This window comes from Paroedura picta, chromosome 3 (genome assembly GCF_049243985.1).
Source record: "Paroedura picta isolate Pp20150507F chromosome 3, Ppicta_v3.0, whole genome shotgun sequence".
Classification (NCBI taxonomy): domain Eukaryota; kingdom Metazoa; phylum Chordata; class Lepidosauria; order Squamata; family Gekkonidae; genus Paroedura; species Paroedura picta.
In genome coordinates, this window is record NC_135371.1 from 3,826,044 (window position 1) to 3,840,436 (window position 14,393).

The 14,393-nt window shown below is 50.1% G+C and overlaps 1 protein-coding gene across 1 annotated transcript in view; it reads left to right on the forward strand.

The window, feature by feature from the left end:
* LOC143833908 (uncharacterized) overlaps positions 1-10,928 on the forward strand; it is a 75,385-nt gene extending 64,457 nt beyond the window's left edge. Inside the window, 4 exon segments of the mRNA XM_077330208.1 lie at positions 4,753-4,820; positions 5,022-5,148; positions 7,370-9,333; positions 9,335-10,928. Of these exon segments, the coding sequence (XP_077186323.1) occupies positions 4,753-4,820; positions 5,022-5,148; positions 7,370-9,333; positions 9,335-9,526 (2,351 nt within the window). The 3' untranslated portion in view covers positions 9,527-10,928.
* The last annotated feature ends 3,465 nt before the right edge of the window (positions 10,929-14,393 follow it).

Here is a 14,393-nt window from a genome sequence, read left to right on the forward strand (position 1 = left end):
GGCCCTGGCCGAAGGCTTCCTCCTGAGCCAGGCGGAGGAGAGGAGGCAGGTGGACCAGGTGAGTGGCTGTTCTCCAGGTAGGTTTAATTCAAGCAAGGAGCTCTGGCCTTGTCCTAAAGATCCCCTGCCAGACATTTGTCCAAGCGTTCATCATCCCGTCATTACAGACAGAAGAATCACTTGAAAAGTGTTTGTGCAGGTTTGTGTTTGTGTTTTTGTGTGTGTATGGGGAGGGTGTCTCCCTGTCTGTCCTCCTCCTTTGGAATCTGGGCTCTATCTCTTCCCCCCCAAATATTGCTAAAAACTCTGGTAGCCTTGGAGGTCCTGCTGCGTTTTCCCTCCTCGGGGCCACAGAAAGCCCATTTAAAGAGGAGCCTCATACAGCCGTGCCCAGCCCCCTCCCCCAAGTGCCTTTTGGAGTCCTCCTGCGAGATGGAGGCCTTGGGAGGCCGGACTCAGCTTCAGGCTCCTTTCCCAGAGCTACTCCAGAGGAGACCCATTGAGCTGCACAAGGCGTGCCTGATGCCAGCCTGGCTGAAGGACCTCCCAGAGAGGACAGGAGGCCTTTTTCACTGGTTGGATTCGCAAATCCCTTTGCTGGAGAGGCTGAGCCACACGGGGGTGGAAGAGGCAAGGCTTGCTTCTAGCAGGAGAGGCAACCCCTGGGGAAAGCCCTGCAGCTGAAGCCTGAGACGGTCTCCTCGGAAGTAAGGCCTGTGGGGGGTGTTCTGGGATCCTGGAAAGGAGGAAGGCTGGGATCCTCCTCAGGTGGGAAGAAGGCTGAGCATATCCGGGAGAGATGAAAACTTATCTATGGCTGGGAATCCGAGGAATGGGTCATAGATTCTCTGCCTAAAACTATTTAATGGCCCGTGTTATCTAGCCAGAAGGGATTGGGGAGAACCCAGTAAGGAACAATACAGCAAGGGAGATGCTGCTGGACAGAAGTTATGCTGAACAAATAGCTTGAAGTCTGGAGACAGGACTGGAACTAGCCAAAAGAGATTCTAGCTAGTTTCTGACGGGATGTTTCTTACCATTGACAGTCGGAGGGCCACGGCTAGGAGGGGTGTTCTGCATTGAACCCGCCAATTGGGCAATACAGCTGTCAGAGGATTGTTCCGCTATGGGTGCCATGGGCTGCTGCATTTTGCACCACCTGCAATTTCGGCATCAGGATCAAGGGTAGCCCCATATAGAGCAAGTTGCAGTAGTCCAGCCTAGAGCTGATAATCACGTGGATCACTGTGGCAGGGGCTTCCTGTCCGGTGAGGGAACTAATATTTTCTTCAGTTGCAGACTGATTTGGTTATCTTTTTCATCTGAGCCTCTATTGAGAGGGAGTCGTTAAAGATCACCCCCAAATTCCTGGTGGGATTGTTGTTAATAGGCAGGGGAGAGGTGCTTCCTCCCCTGGACCCTTCTTTCCCAGCCACAGGACCTCCTACTTTCTGGGTTTGAGCTACTGGCGGCTCTGTCAGAGCCACCCAGTCACGGCCTCCAGACACTTGGCCAACTCAGCTGGGGGCCTATCCAGTTGGCTGTCCATCAGGAGATAGAACTGGATTTAACAGTCTCCTTCTGCAGCAAATTTTTTCCCTTCTAGATAACTCACCTGGTGTACTGATGGAGTCTGGGTGTGGGGCAGGACCCATTCCTTGGTCTCTTCTCTTCCATCTCTTACTCCTCTCCCTTCTGCCTTTTCAGACATTGGGTCAATCCCTGAAGGTGGAAGCTACAAACCCTGAGGCGCAAGGAGCTCCTTCCGAGGAAGGCCAGAGGGGGCAGGCTGTGCAGGTGGAAGGTACATTCCCTGAGGAGGAAGGAGCTCGCCTGGAGCAGGGGCAGGGGGTGCAGGCCGTGGAGCCTGTCCAAGACGCCCTGTCCTGCGGTAAGGACTCCTCGTGCCTGGATGTGATGGGGGCACACTGTGAGCCTGATGGGTGGAGAGTCCAGGTCCGGAAAAGAATTAAATGTTTCTTCACACAACAGAGAGTTGATTTGCATCCCTCAGTGGCCACTAACTGAGATGCTTCTAAAGGGAGAGGAGACATTCACGGAGGGCCATTCCCCCCATTATTTAAAATATTTATATTTGACCTCCCTTCTATAAGAGGTTGCTCCAAAGAGGACGGGTCGAGAAACTGCAGCAGGTTGGGGGAAAAACAGATTCTCCACCTTCCGGGGAAGCAGAGCTCTGAGGATCCGTGTCTGGGGCCCCAGAATGATGGAAAACATTGGCTTCCGTGGCCATCCTTACAAGGGCGGCTGGCAGGCTTCTCCAGGAAAGAGGCTGCGGGTGTAGGGATGTTGGCTACAGCCTGGCATTACGAGGAGCTTGAGGCTTCTTGCAGATCTGGTGGCCTGTTAATGTTGTCTCTGGCTGAAAAAGCGTTGTGAATTTTCCATGCTTTCTGACACTCTGGATACACATTGTGAGAGTCCAGTCGATCGCTCCCAATAAAAAGAGTTGGTGAAGAAAATTTCTTTCTTGAAAGTGTAATGAACCATGCATCTCTGAATTGTTGCTAAGACTGATATATCATTGACCAACTCTCACATCATTTCACAGCCCCCTCACTCCCCCTGAAACTCAGCATGGGGGCAAAATATTCCAGATTCCATTCTTCCACTTGTTGTTGTTAGGTGCGAAGTCGTGTCCAACCCATCGCGACCCCATGGACAATATTCCTCCAGGCCTTCCTGTCCTCTACCATTCCCTGAAGTCCATTTAAGTTTGCACCGACTGCTTCAGTGACTCCATCCAGCCACCTCATTCTCTGTCGTCCCCTTCTTCTTTTGCCCTTGATCGCTCCCAGCATTAGGCTCTTCTCCAGGGAGTCCTTCCTTCTCATGAGGTGGCCAAAGTATTTGAGTTTCATCTTCAGGATCTGTCCTTCTAAGGAGCAGTCCAAGCTGATCTCCTCTAGGACTGACTGGTTTGTTCGCCCTGCAGTCCAAGGGACTCGCAAGAGTCTTCTCCAGCACCAGAGTTCAAAAGCCTCAATTCTTTGATGCTCGGCCTTCTTTATAGTCCAATTTTCGCAGCCATACATTGCAACTGGGAATGCCATAGCCTTGACTAAACGCACTTTTGTTGGCAGGGTGATGTCTCTGCTTTTTATGATGCCAGCTAGATTTGCCATAGCTTTCTTCCCCAGGAGCAGAAGTCTTTTAATTTCTTTGCTGCAGTCCCCATCTGCAGTGATCTTGGAGCCCAGGAAAATAAAATCTCTCACTATCTCCATTTCTTCCCCATCTACTTGCCAGGAATTGAGAGGGCCGGATGCCATGATCTTTGTTTTCTTGATGTTGAGTTTCAAGCCAACTTTTGCACTCTCCTCCTTCACCCGCATCAATAGGCTCTTTAGTTCCTCTTCACTTTCTGCCATTAGAGTGGTATCATCTGCATATCTGGGGTTGTTGATATTTCTCCCTGCAATCTTGAACCCAATTTGTGACTCCTCTAATCCCGCCTTTCTCATGATATGCTCTGCATACAAGTTAAATAGGCAAGGCGACAGTATACAGCCTTGCCGAACTCCTTTCTCAATTTTGAACCAATCAGTGATTCCATGTTCAGTACTCACTGTTGCTTCTTGACCTGCATATAGGTTTCTCAAGAGACAGATAAGATGCTCTGGTATTCCCATCTCTTTAAGAACTTGCCACAATTTGTTGTGCTCCACACAATCAAAGGCTTTAGCATAGTCAATGAAGCAGAAGTAGATGTTCTTCTGGAACTCCCTAGCTTTCTCCATGACCCAGCGTATGTTGGCAATTTGATCTCTAGTTCCTCTGCCTCTTCGAAATCCTTCTGGAAGTTCTCGGTCCACATATTGCTGGAGCCTAGCTTGTAGGATTTTGAGCATAACCTTGCTAGTATGAGAAATGAGTGCAATGGTGCGGTAGTTTGAACATTCTTTGGCATTGCCCTTCTTTGGGATTGGAATGTAAACTGACCTTTTCCAATCCTGTGGCCATTTCCAATCCTGTGGCCATTCTTCCACTATTAATCCCAAAAATGAAAATTGGGCACACCCAGCCAGTCCACCTGAACCTCTGTGTACCTTGACACCTATTCAATTACACAAAAACATATAAAGGCTGTGACTGGGTGGCTCCAACAGAGTCGCCAATAGCTCAGACCCCCAAAGTAGGTGGTCCTCTGGCTGGGATCCCATTCTTCTACCATTAATCCCAAAAATGAAAGTTGGGCAGGCCCAGCCAGAGCCTCAGGGTCAAGGAAAAAACCTGTTCCCAGTCAAAAGATTTATGGCCCCTCCAGTCCACCTGAACCCTCTGTGTACTCTGTGCAAGCTATTGCTGCAAACGACCTTAACTCCTGTATTCAATTACACAAAAATGTATAAAGACCAAAGGTAGATAAAATCACAGGGCAAAAGCTTGTGGGTACATGACTCTGACACCTTCCCATTATCCTTGAGTCTCCAGATGTGCTCCAGTCATGTCTGGGTCTAATGTGACGGTGACATTTCATGCGACATCAATTCCAGCCCCCACTTTCCTTCCCTCCAGAACAGACACAAATCTCATGGAAGTCTGAAATACGTTGGAAGCATTTATAACCCATGAAGCTCAAAGGTTCTTCTGCTCTGCCTCTCCCAGAATTTAGTAAAAACTCTTAAAATGTACAGTGGGGAAGGATTCAGAGCCCTGGAAAGGAGGGGGTGTTTGAGGCAGGGAACCAACAAGCCAACCCCCTTCCTTCTTCCTTTGTCTCACAAACAGGCAGAGAGGTTCCGTGGAGCTGTCGTCTGTTCCGAAATGAGGGAAGGGCTGCATCCCATCCAGGCCAGGTAGGAGGGATGAGCAGGAGACGGGACAGGCCCACCCTGTGTTCTCAGGGGGCCTCTTGCTCTTGCATCTGTCCAAGGGGTCCGGGGGAGAGATCCTCTGAATGCCGTTCCCTTTGTCGATGCCAAGCCGGGCATCCTCTGCCTTCCCTTCCCTTGTGCCATCTCTGCCTGGTGTGCAGGGAAATCTGCTTTTCCTTTCAGCCTCCCTTCTCCTTTGAGGAGGTGTCCGTCTCCTTCACCGAGGCAGAGTGGGCCCTGCTGGATCCGGGCCAGAGAGCTCTGCACAGGGAAGTCATGCTGGAGAACTACATGAGTGTGGCCTTTCTGGGTAAGGATCTCTTGCAGGTTCCAAACATGTGAATTGCTGCCATTCTTGTGAGTCAATGTATTGAATAGAAATACAGCATTTTGCGGCTGGTCTTAGTTACTTGTGGAAGGGCTCCTGCTCCCTGGCAGTGGCTGTTCCCGGCATGCAGAAGGCCGCAGGTTCAATCCCCAGCATCTCCAGTTAAAAGGGTCAGGTCTGCATTGAAGGGAAAGACCCCTGCCGGAGACCCTCGAGATCCGATGGTGGACTGAGGAGGCGGGACTGACTCCAAGGGACCAGGGGTTGGATCCAGTCGAAGGCAGCTTCCTGGGTCTGCTCTTGCCCAGGAGCAACTGAGGCCAGAGTCGGAGCCATACGCCCAGCTAGAGAAGGTGCTCTGGCCAGAGGGAAGAGAGAGGGAACCCGGAAGAAGACTGTGGAAGGGACCAGATCCTTATTTCAAGGCGTATTAGCCAGGCATGAGCATAAAGTTAGCATGACTTCCCTCTGGACTATATGCACATTAAATCTTTTACCTCTAAAGGCTCCGGTGGTCCTGATGAACCAAGAAAGGGTCCTGCATGGAACTTTCCAAAGCTTGTCAGCACCCCCTAATCCAACTCCCTTTTGGTGACATGACTGGCTAGACTTCTGTAACTCACTCTCCATGGGTCTGCCCTTGGCTTTGATCCGGAAACTGCAGCTGGCACAAAATGCGGCTGCTACTTGGGTCCTCAGCTTTGCAGACGACACCAAATTGGGAGGACTGGCAAATACTCCAGAAGATAGAGACAGAGTTCCACGAGATCTGAACACAATGGAAAAATGGGCAAATGAGAACAAGATGCAATTTAATAAAGATAAGTGTAAAGTTCTGCATCTGGGTCAGAAAAATGAAAAGCATGCCTACTGCAGAAGTCCAGTCTAGAGGTGACTGTTGCATGGATCCCTGTGGCTAGATGTTCTGGGGCCAAGTAGGGCACTAGTAGCTTGGCTTGGCGGAGGTGGTAGAAGACCTGCCATGCTACTTTTGTGACCTGCACCTCCATGGAAAGGGAAGCGTCAAGGATCACCCTCAGGTTGCTGGCGGAGTGGGCTACTGCTAGATGCACTCCGTCCAGGCTGGGTAGGCGCGCTTCCTCGCTTGGTCCCTTCTTACCCAGCCACAGGACCTCCGTCTTTGAAGGGTTGAGCTTCAGATGACTCTGCTTGAACCATTTTGTCACTTCTTCCAGGCATCTGGCTAAGCTTTCTGGGGGGAGGGGAATCGGGGAGGTCATCCATCAGGAGAAAGAGCTGGGTGTCATCTGCATATTGGTGGCAACCCAGCCCAAACCCCCAAGAGGGCGCATGAAGATTTTAAATAAAACAGGAAAGAGGACTGTTCCCTCTGGGACTCCACAGGTGAGCTGATGACGGTGTGATACTCTCTCCCCTATTTCAATCCTCTGTCCGCGACCCCGGAGGAAGGGGATCAGCCATTTAAGGGCTGTCCCCCTATCCCAACAAGGGCAAGGCAGTAACCCAAGAGCTCATGATCTACAGTGTCAAACGCAGCTGACAGATCTAATAGCATAAGCAGCGCTGACCCGCCTCAGTCTAAGTGATGACGGTCATCCGTCAGGGAGACCAGCGCTGTTTCCACCCCATGGTTTAAGACTCACCTTGGGGATTATAGAGAAACAAGTGCTGATAACTAAAAATGGCCCCTTCTTTGCGGTGTTGGAAATAGGACACCTAAAATGGTCATGCATTTTTATCCTCTGTGAAGATCATGGGAATACATTCCAGAAATCAGAGCTGCTTTTCCCACCCTAATTCTGTGCAGTTCCTCACTAACTGTTGATTTCTTGTCCTGTACGTCAGGGGTTGTCAACCTGTGGTCCTCCAGATGTTCATGGACTACAATACCCATGAGCCCCTGCCAGCATGCTGGCAGTGGCGCATGGGTATTGTAGTCCATGAATATCTGGAGGACCACAGGTTGACTACCCCTGCTGTAAGTCATTCTGTATCCACACTCAGTGGAGGAAATGGGGGTAGAAGTATCCAAATAAAGACCAGACGTGCAGGTGGCCTTTGTCATCCCAGAAGGTTTCCTACAGGCTAAATGGATGTCACATTTTAGGAAAGGGCAGAGGACTGCCTCCTGGTACTGTTCTCACAACAATGTCTTTGGACCTGACCAGCCCCCCACCCCTACCTCACCCAGGCGCTAACAGGATCTCTCTGTTTATTCTAGCACTGGAAGATCAGGGGAACGGAGAGGGTGAGGAACTCCATCAGCAAAGGCTAAATAGAATTAACATTGAAGACTTACAAGAAACCGTCAGGATCCAAGACAGGCCTAAGGCAAACACAGGTGTGCTTATGGGTGAGAAGCGAGGTGAAAGAATATGTAATGTACGTTTTCCAAAGCACAGGATTCTGAATTCCAGTAAGTGGATTCAATGTAGGAAGTATTTCAGAAATAGATCACAGCTTCTTCCACACCAAATAAAACATATTGGGAAGAAACCCTTTGAAAGCACAGACTGTGGAAAGAGATTCTGTCAGCGCAAGGGTCTTCAATACCATCGAAAAACCCACACTGGGGAGAAACCTTTTGAATGCTCAGAGTGTGGAAAGAGATTCCATTGGAGCCAAAATCTTCAATACCATCTGAAAACCCACACAGGGGAAAAACCTTTTGAATGCTCAGAGTGTGGAAAGAGATTCTGCTGGAGTCAGAATCTTCAAAGACATATGAAAACCCACACCGGGGAGAAGCCTTTTGAATGCTCAGAGTGCGGAAAGAAATTCTGTCAGCGCAACGGTCTTCAATACCATCTGAAAACCCATACAGGGGAGAAGCCTTTTGAATGTTCAGTCTGTGGAAAGCGATTCCGTCAGAGCAATGGTCTTCAGTACCATCTGGAAACCCATACAGGGGAGAAGCCTTTTGAATGCTCAGAGTGCGGAAAGAGATTCTGTCAGCGCAACGGCCTTCAGTACCATCTGAAAACCCACACAGGGGAGAAGTGTTTTGAGTGCTCAGAGTGTGGAAAGAGATTCCGTCAGAGCAACCGTCTTCAACGCCACTTGAAAACCCACACAGGGGAGAAGCCTTTTGAATGCTCTGAGTGTGGAAAAAGATTCACTCAAGGCAGCGGTCTTCAATACCATCTGAAAACCCACACAGGGGAGAAGCCTTTTGAATGCTCACAGTGTGGAAAGCGATTCATTCAGAGCAGTGGTCTTCAATACCATCTAAAAACCCACACAGGGGAGAAGCCTTTTGAATGCTCAGAGTGCGGAAAGAGATTCCGTCAGCGCTGTGGTCTTCAACGACATCTGAAAACCCACACAGGGGAGAAGCCTTTTGAATGCTCAGAGTGCGGAAAGAGATTCTGTCAGAGCAATGGTCTTCAATACCATCTGAAAATCCACACAGGGGAGAAGCCTTTTGAATGCTCAAGGTGTGGAAAGATATTCACTCACAGCAGCGGTCTTCTACGCCATCTGAAAACCCACACAGGGGAAAAGCCTATTGAATGCTCTGAGTGTGGAAAGAAATTCACTAGCAACAGCGATCTTCAACGCCACCTGAAAACGCACACAGGAGAGAAGCCTTTTGAATGCTCAGAGTGTGGAAAGAGATTCGGTCGATGCAGCAGTCTTCAAGACCATCTGAAAACCCACACAGGGGAGAAGCCTTTTGAATGCTCAGAGTGTGGAAAGAGATTCCGTCGGCGGAGCAGTCTTCAAGACCATCTGAAAACCCACACAGGGGAGAAGCCTTTTGAATGCTCAGAGTGTGGAATGAGATTCCGTCAGAGCAACAGTCTTCAGGACCATCTGAAAACCCACACAGGGGAGAAGCCTTTTGAATGCTTGGAGTGTGGAAAGAAATTCCGTCAGAGCAACCATCTTCAATACCATCTGAAAACCCACACAGGGGAGAAGCCTTTTGAATGCTTGGAGTGTGGAAAGAGATTCATTCAGAGCAGTGGCCTTCAATACCATCTGAAAATTCACACAGGGGAGAAGCCTTTTGAATGCTCAGAGTGTGGAAAGAGATTCACTAAGAGTAGCAGTCTTCTGGACCACCTGAAAACCCACACAGGGGAGAAACCTTTTGTATGCTCAGAATGTGGAAAGAGATTCATTCAGAATTTCAGTCTTCAAAAGCATCAGAGAACTCACACAGCGAAGAAGCCTTTTGAATTGTCAGTGTGGAAAGAGATTCTGTCAAAGCAACGGTCTTCAACCCCATGTGAAATCCCACACAGGGAAGAAGCCTTCTGAATGCTCAGACTGTGGAAAGAGATTTATTTGGAGTGGCTGTGTTCAACAGGACCTAAGAAACCACATGGATGAATCTTTTTGTGAGCTCCATGTGTGGAACGAGACTGAGTAACAGAAGCAGCCTTTAGAGGTCACAAAGAGGAAAAACCTTTTAAATATTGGGAGCCCGAAATTTCACCCAGCATTGAAATCCATAGCCTCTAAAAACCTACACAAGGAGAAATTTTGTAACTGTTTAGCCAATTGTGAATTTTTTTCTTATTTCACACCTAAAGGCAATAGATTACATAAAGCATTCACACTATGTAAACTCTAGTAGAATGTTGGAATCTTCACAGCAAATAAACCCTAACTGAGGAGATATGTTACAAATGCTTGGATGGGGGAAGGAACTTTAGTCATGTTTAAGCCCTCCAAAGAGCCTCTTGTTGCGCAGAGTGGTAAGGCAGCCGTCTGAAAGCTTTGCCCATGAGGTTGGGGTTCAATCCCAGCAGCCGGCTCAATGTTGACTCAGCCTTCCATCCTTCCGAGGTCAGTAAAATGAGTCCCCAGCTTACTGCTGGGGGGTAAACGGTGATGACTGGGGAAGGCACTGGCAAACCACCCCGTATTGAGTCTACCATGAAAACGCTGGAGGGCGTCACCCCAAGGGTCAGACATGACTGGGTGCTTTCACAGGGGAGACCTTTTCCTTTAAGCCCTCCAAGCAATTCCACAGGGAAGGAAACAATGCTGAACTCTTGCCAGTTGAAGATTATTTAAGATCCGCTCCTGTCTCCTCTATCCTGGAGGAGTCCACACAGGGGAGAAACCCCCTAACAATGAGTGTGTGACAATAGCTTGAGGCACAGAACCAATGTTCATGTTCTTCAGAGAATCCATAGAAGGGGAAATCATTTCTATCAAAGAAGAACTGTTTTTTTATACCTTTTTTCACTACCAGAAGGGTAGTGACTTACAAACACCATTGTCTTCCTCTCCCCAGAACAGACACTCTGTGAGCTAGTTTGGGCTGAGAGAGCTCTCAGAGAACTGCTCTGCAAGAACAGCTGTAAGAGAATGTGAGCCACCCCTCCCAAAATGACCAATGGTGGGCCTAGCGGGGTTGGAATGGGACCCAGGCAGACGTGTCCTCGGCGATGCTCCCCATATTCTGCACGATCGCACCACTTTTGAGGTTTCTCAATGCCTGAAGAACGTTTCAGGTTTCTCAATGGAAAAAAGGTTGAGAAAGCATACAAATAACTGTAACAGCTAAATTCTGGGCTGCTGCAATTAAATTGCTTAGTTTATATATAGGACAGAAAGCATCTCTCTCGATCTAACTGAATTCTGCAGTGATTTGATGTTTTGGAAAAGGTGTTTTAATATTGCATTTTAATCGCGATTAGTTTTATTTGTTAATTAATCAACCCCATCTGTATCCAAATATTTTTTTTCTGCATTTTCTTGACATTCTTAAATGTATATTTACATTTTGGTCTGAAACTACCATAAATACAATTTGATTTTAATGACCAGCCACCGTGTTGTCCCTTTGGGGCCATGAGAGAGGGAGGGACTGTGATGGGCGGGGCTGTATATTGAATTTTGTGGGCCCTGAATGTTTCTGCCTTCATGGGCCCTTCCCACTGGGGCTCCCAGCCCCCACCAGCACCACCACCAGCAGGGGATGGGGCAGTGCAATCCTCAGATCCAGCTTGGGAAACCTGTCTGCGGGATCTAAAATCTCCTGTTTCGGGGATATGAAAACCCATTTTTGTTTTTTATGTATGTATGTATGTATGTATGTATGTATGTATGTATTTATTTATTTATTTATTTATTTATTTAATCACCTTCATTTTTAAAGAAGGATCCTCACGTTTAGCTGTACATGAGTGTTGGGCTCTTCTTGGCTGTGGAGGCCGATAAATGGTCTGCCCTCAGGCCAGACAGAAGCAGCAGGAGAGATGGCTCAAAAACCCCTCCTAACGTGCAGGGAACAGCACAGGAGTAAGAAGGGAAGGAGTCCTAACTGCCAACAGCCCAGTCCCAACTATAATAGTCCAGAAAACATGCCCATTCCTAGGAAGAGAGGGCAGACAAAATCAACTTCCTCCCCTGGTCTGCGTCATTCATGGCGTTTGTCAAAGGCTTCCCTCAGAATAAGGCCCTTTCCACCTACTTTGTGTCACCCACGTCATTCTCTATCGGATTGCGGTGTTTCCACTGAAAGGTTTTGGATTTAGTGCCCAAAGAGCAAAAGGTCCCAGAGCCTGCATAGTGAATGAAGTTGCTCCTATATTAACAACCTTAAGAGCTTCATCCCCTCAGTCAGTTTGGCGGGGCTGAGGAAACCGCTGATTTCTTTGCAGGTCCATGATGGAGAAATTGTCCAAGGCAAAAGGGTTCAAAGGGAATTTCCCCTTTAGGATAGCGATCCCCAACCTGTGGGCTGCGGACCACATGTGGTCCTTCGACTAATTGGAGGTGGGCCCCGGAGGACGCCTTCTCCCCCCCCCCCCCAGCCCTTTACAACACACTTCATTGTTGTGGCGTGTCTGTATCTTATTTTGAAGGGATGTTTAAACATGACCATAGCGATCAGAGAGCGCCAGGGCAGTGGTTGAGAGTAGAGGAGTAAACTACCTCCCCCCACCGGGCCTCCGTAAAAGGCGTTGAGTGGTCCCCGGTGCTAAAAAGGTTGGGGACCACTGCTCTAGGAGATATTATAGAGGAAGGGCTTGCTGAGCTGTTACGATCTGGCTTCGCTCACCTTCCCCTGAGCCAGTTTGCCTGGCCTGCTGCAGGAGAGAGAAGGCCCAGAGCGTGGCTGAGGGGAATGCTGACTTGTTTGCAAGCCCAAAAGAGACCGAATTCCTCGGGAGCCACTGAGGAGCACGGAGTGGAAGCAGCAGCCCTGCGCTTGTGGAAGTGAGCCCAGCCCATTGGCAACGTTTTCGAGGACTCCGCTTTATTCCAAGCGCCCTTTCTGAAGAGCCCTGAAGCCCCCATCTCTGCCAATAGCGCTAGGCTCACAGCAATTACGACTCAGTTACAACTGTGGCTGTACGGTTGTGGGGTTTCTTGTCATTGTACTTTTACTGCAGAAGAAATATAGACACGGGGGGGGGGGAGTTCCCAAGCCTGTGCGGAGAACAAAACAATGACATGAGATTAAACAACTTTCCACCAGAGGCGGGGAAAGGTGATGCCCTTACGGGTCCAGCCAATTCCCCCCCACACACACACACACCCCTCTCCAGCTGGAAAAGATAAACTCGAGAGAGGGTCCGAGTAAGACATCCGATCAAAACCCGGCATTACAGGGAATACAAACATTTTATGTGTGGATCTGTTATATGTATATATCGCCCTCCCCGAAGGCTCAGGGCAGTTCACATAAAACAGAACAGAAGCAACACAGATCAACCATAATGAATGAAGTGAAGCCACAAGCAACAGGGGACAGTCAGAAAACAGTAGGGAGACGTTGAATTAAGTCCTGCTGGCAGCCCAGTGGGTTGGGCGGAATTACGGTGGGTGCCATGGGAGGGGGGAGGGTCCCCGGGGAGTGGTGGATCAGGTCGATCCCAACCAAACGCCTGCCGGGGGGGGGGCTCCCTTTTGCAGCCCCAGATCTCCCCCTCTGGGGGCTCCTTCCCCCAGGTGGCATACAGGGTCAGGCAGAGAAGGGACCCCCAGTGTCCCTCCGATGGGTGGGGGGTCGGTCGGTCTGCAGAGAGCAGCACATCCCGACTGAGCTGCCCTCCCTTCCCAGGTCACCCGGAATGCCCCGGCCTGGAGCTGGCACCCCAGCGCCCCGCTCCCCTTCCAGCCCCTTGGACGGTCTGAGGATCGGCGCGCGAGGGAGGGCGGGGCGGGAATCGGGTTTTCATTGGCGTCCGGCACTGCAAGGGTTAAAGGGACGAAGCGCGTGGCCGGAGCGGCCGAGCGAGGGGGGCGTGGCCAGGGAAGGGAGGCGCACTTCCGGGGGCGGGGTTTGCTGCCCGGCCGGGGAGAGGGAGGAGTTCAGAGGGAAGCCCTGCAGCGGCAGCCCGGGAAGGATTCCCTGCAAGTAAATCGTGGAGGGGAGGCGGGATTTGCTGCCAGAGGATGCGGGGATGGCCACAGGGACGGAGAGCTCAAAGGGGGGATTGGGTGGGCTCAGGGAGAAGCGCACCCATGGCTCCTAGTCAGGGTGGCGGGGGGGGGGATCCTCCATATTCAGGGGCAGTCTATCCCTGAACCCCAGAGCAAGGAGGCAGCATCAGGGGGGAGGCCTCGGCCTCTCTGCCTTGCTGTTGCCCCTCCAGAGGAGCTGGTTGGCCAGGGGTAGTCAAACTGCGGCCCTCCAGATGTCCATGGACTACAGTTCCCATGAACCAGCTGGCAGGGGCTCATGGGAATTGTAGTCCATGTACATCTGGAGGGCCGCTGTTTGACTACCCCTGGGTTGGCCACTGCATGAGGCAGGACTAGATGTTCTGTTCGTGCAGGGCTTGTGTTGAGTTCTTATGTTTACTGTGTAAATGTGTGTGTGTGGGGGGGGGGAGGGGTTGAGTGTGTGTGCAGTCTTTGGTGGTTAAGAAAAAATAAAAATTCAGTTTATGAGACTGGCGTTCAATCGCTGCTCGCTTTAAGTCTACCAGAAAGAAAAAGAAAAAAGCAGCAGCTGGGAATCATAGAGTTGTCAACTCTTGAAAAGGGGGGAGCTCAGTGGAGAATAATACCATAGAGCAGGGGTAGTCAACCTGTGGTCCTCCAGATGTTCACGGACTACAATTCCCAGGAGCCCCTGCCAGCTGGGAATTGTAGTCCATGAACATCTGGAGGACCACAGGTTGACTACCCCTGCCATAGAGCCAAGGCTGGCATTCTCCCCTTCCGTGGGGGAAACTGATCTCTGTGCTCCGAGATCGGTTTAAATGCAGAGTTTTACAGGCCCCACCTGGAAGCTGGCAGTCCTCTTAGGCACCAGTTTTGCCCCCCCCCCC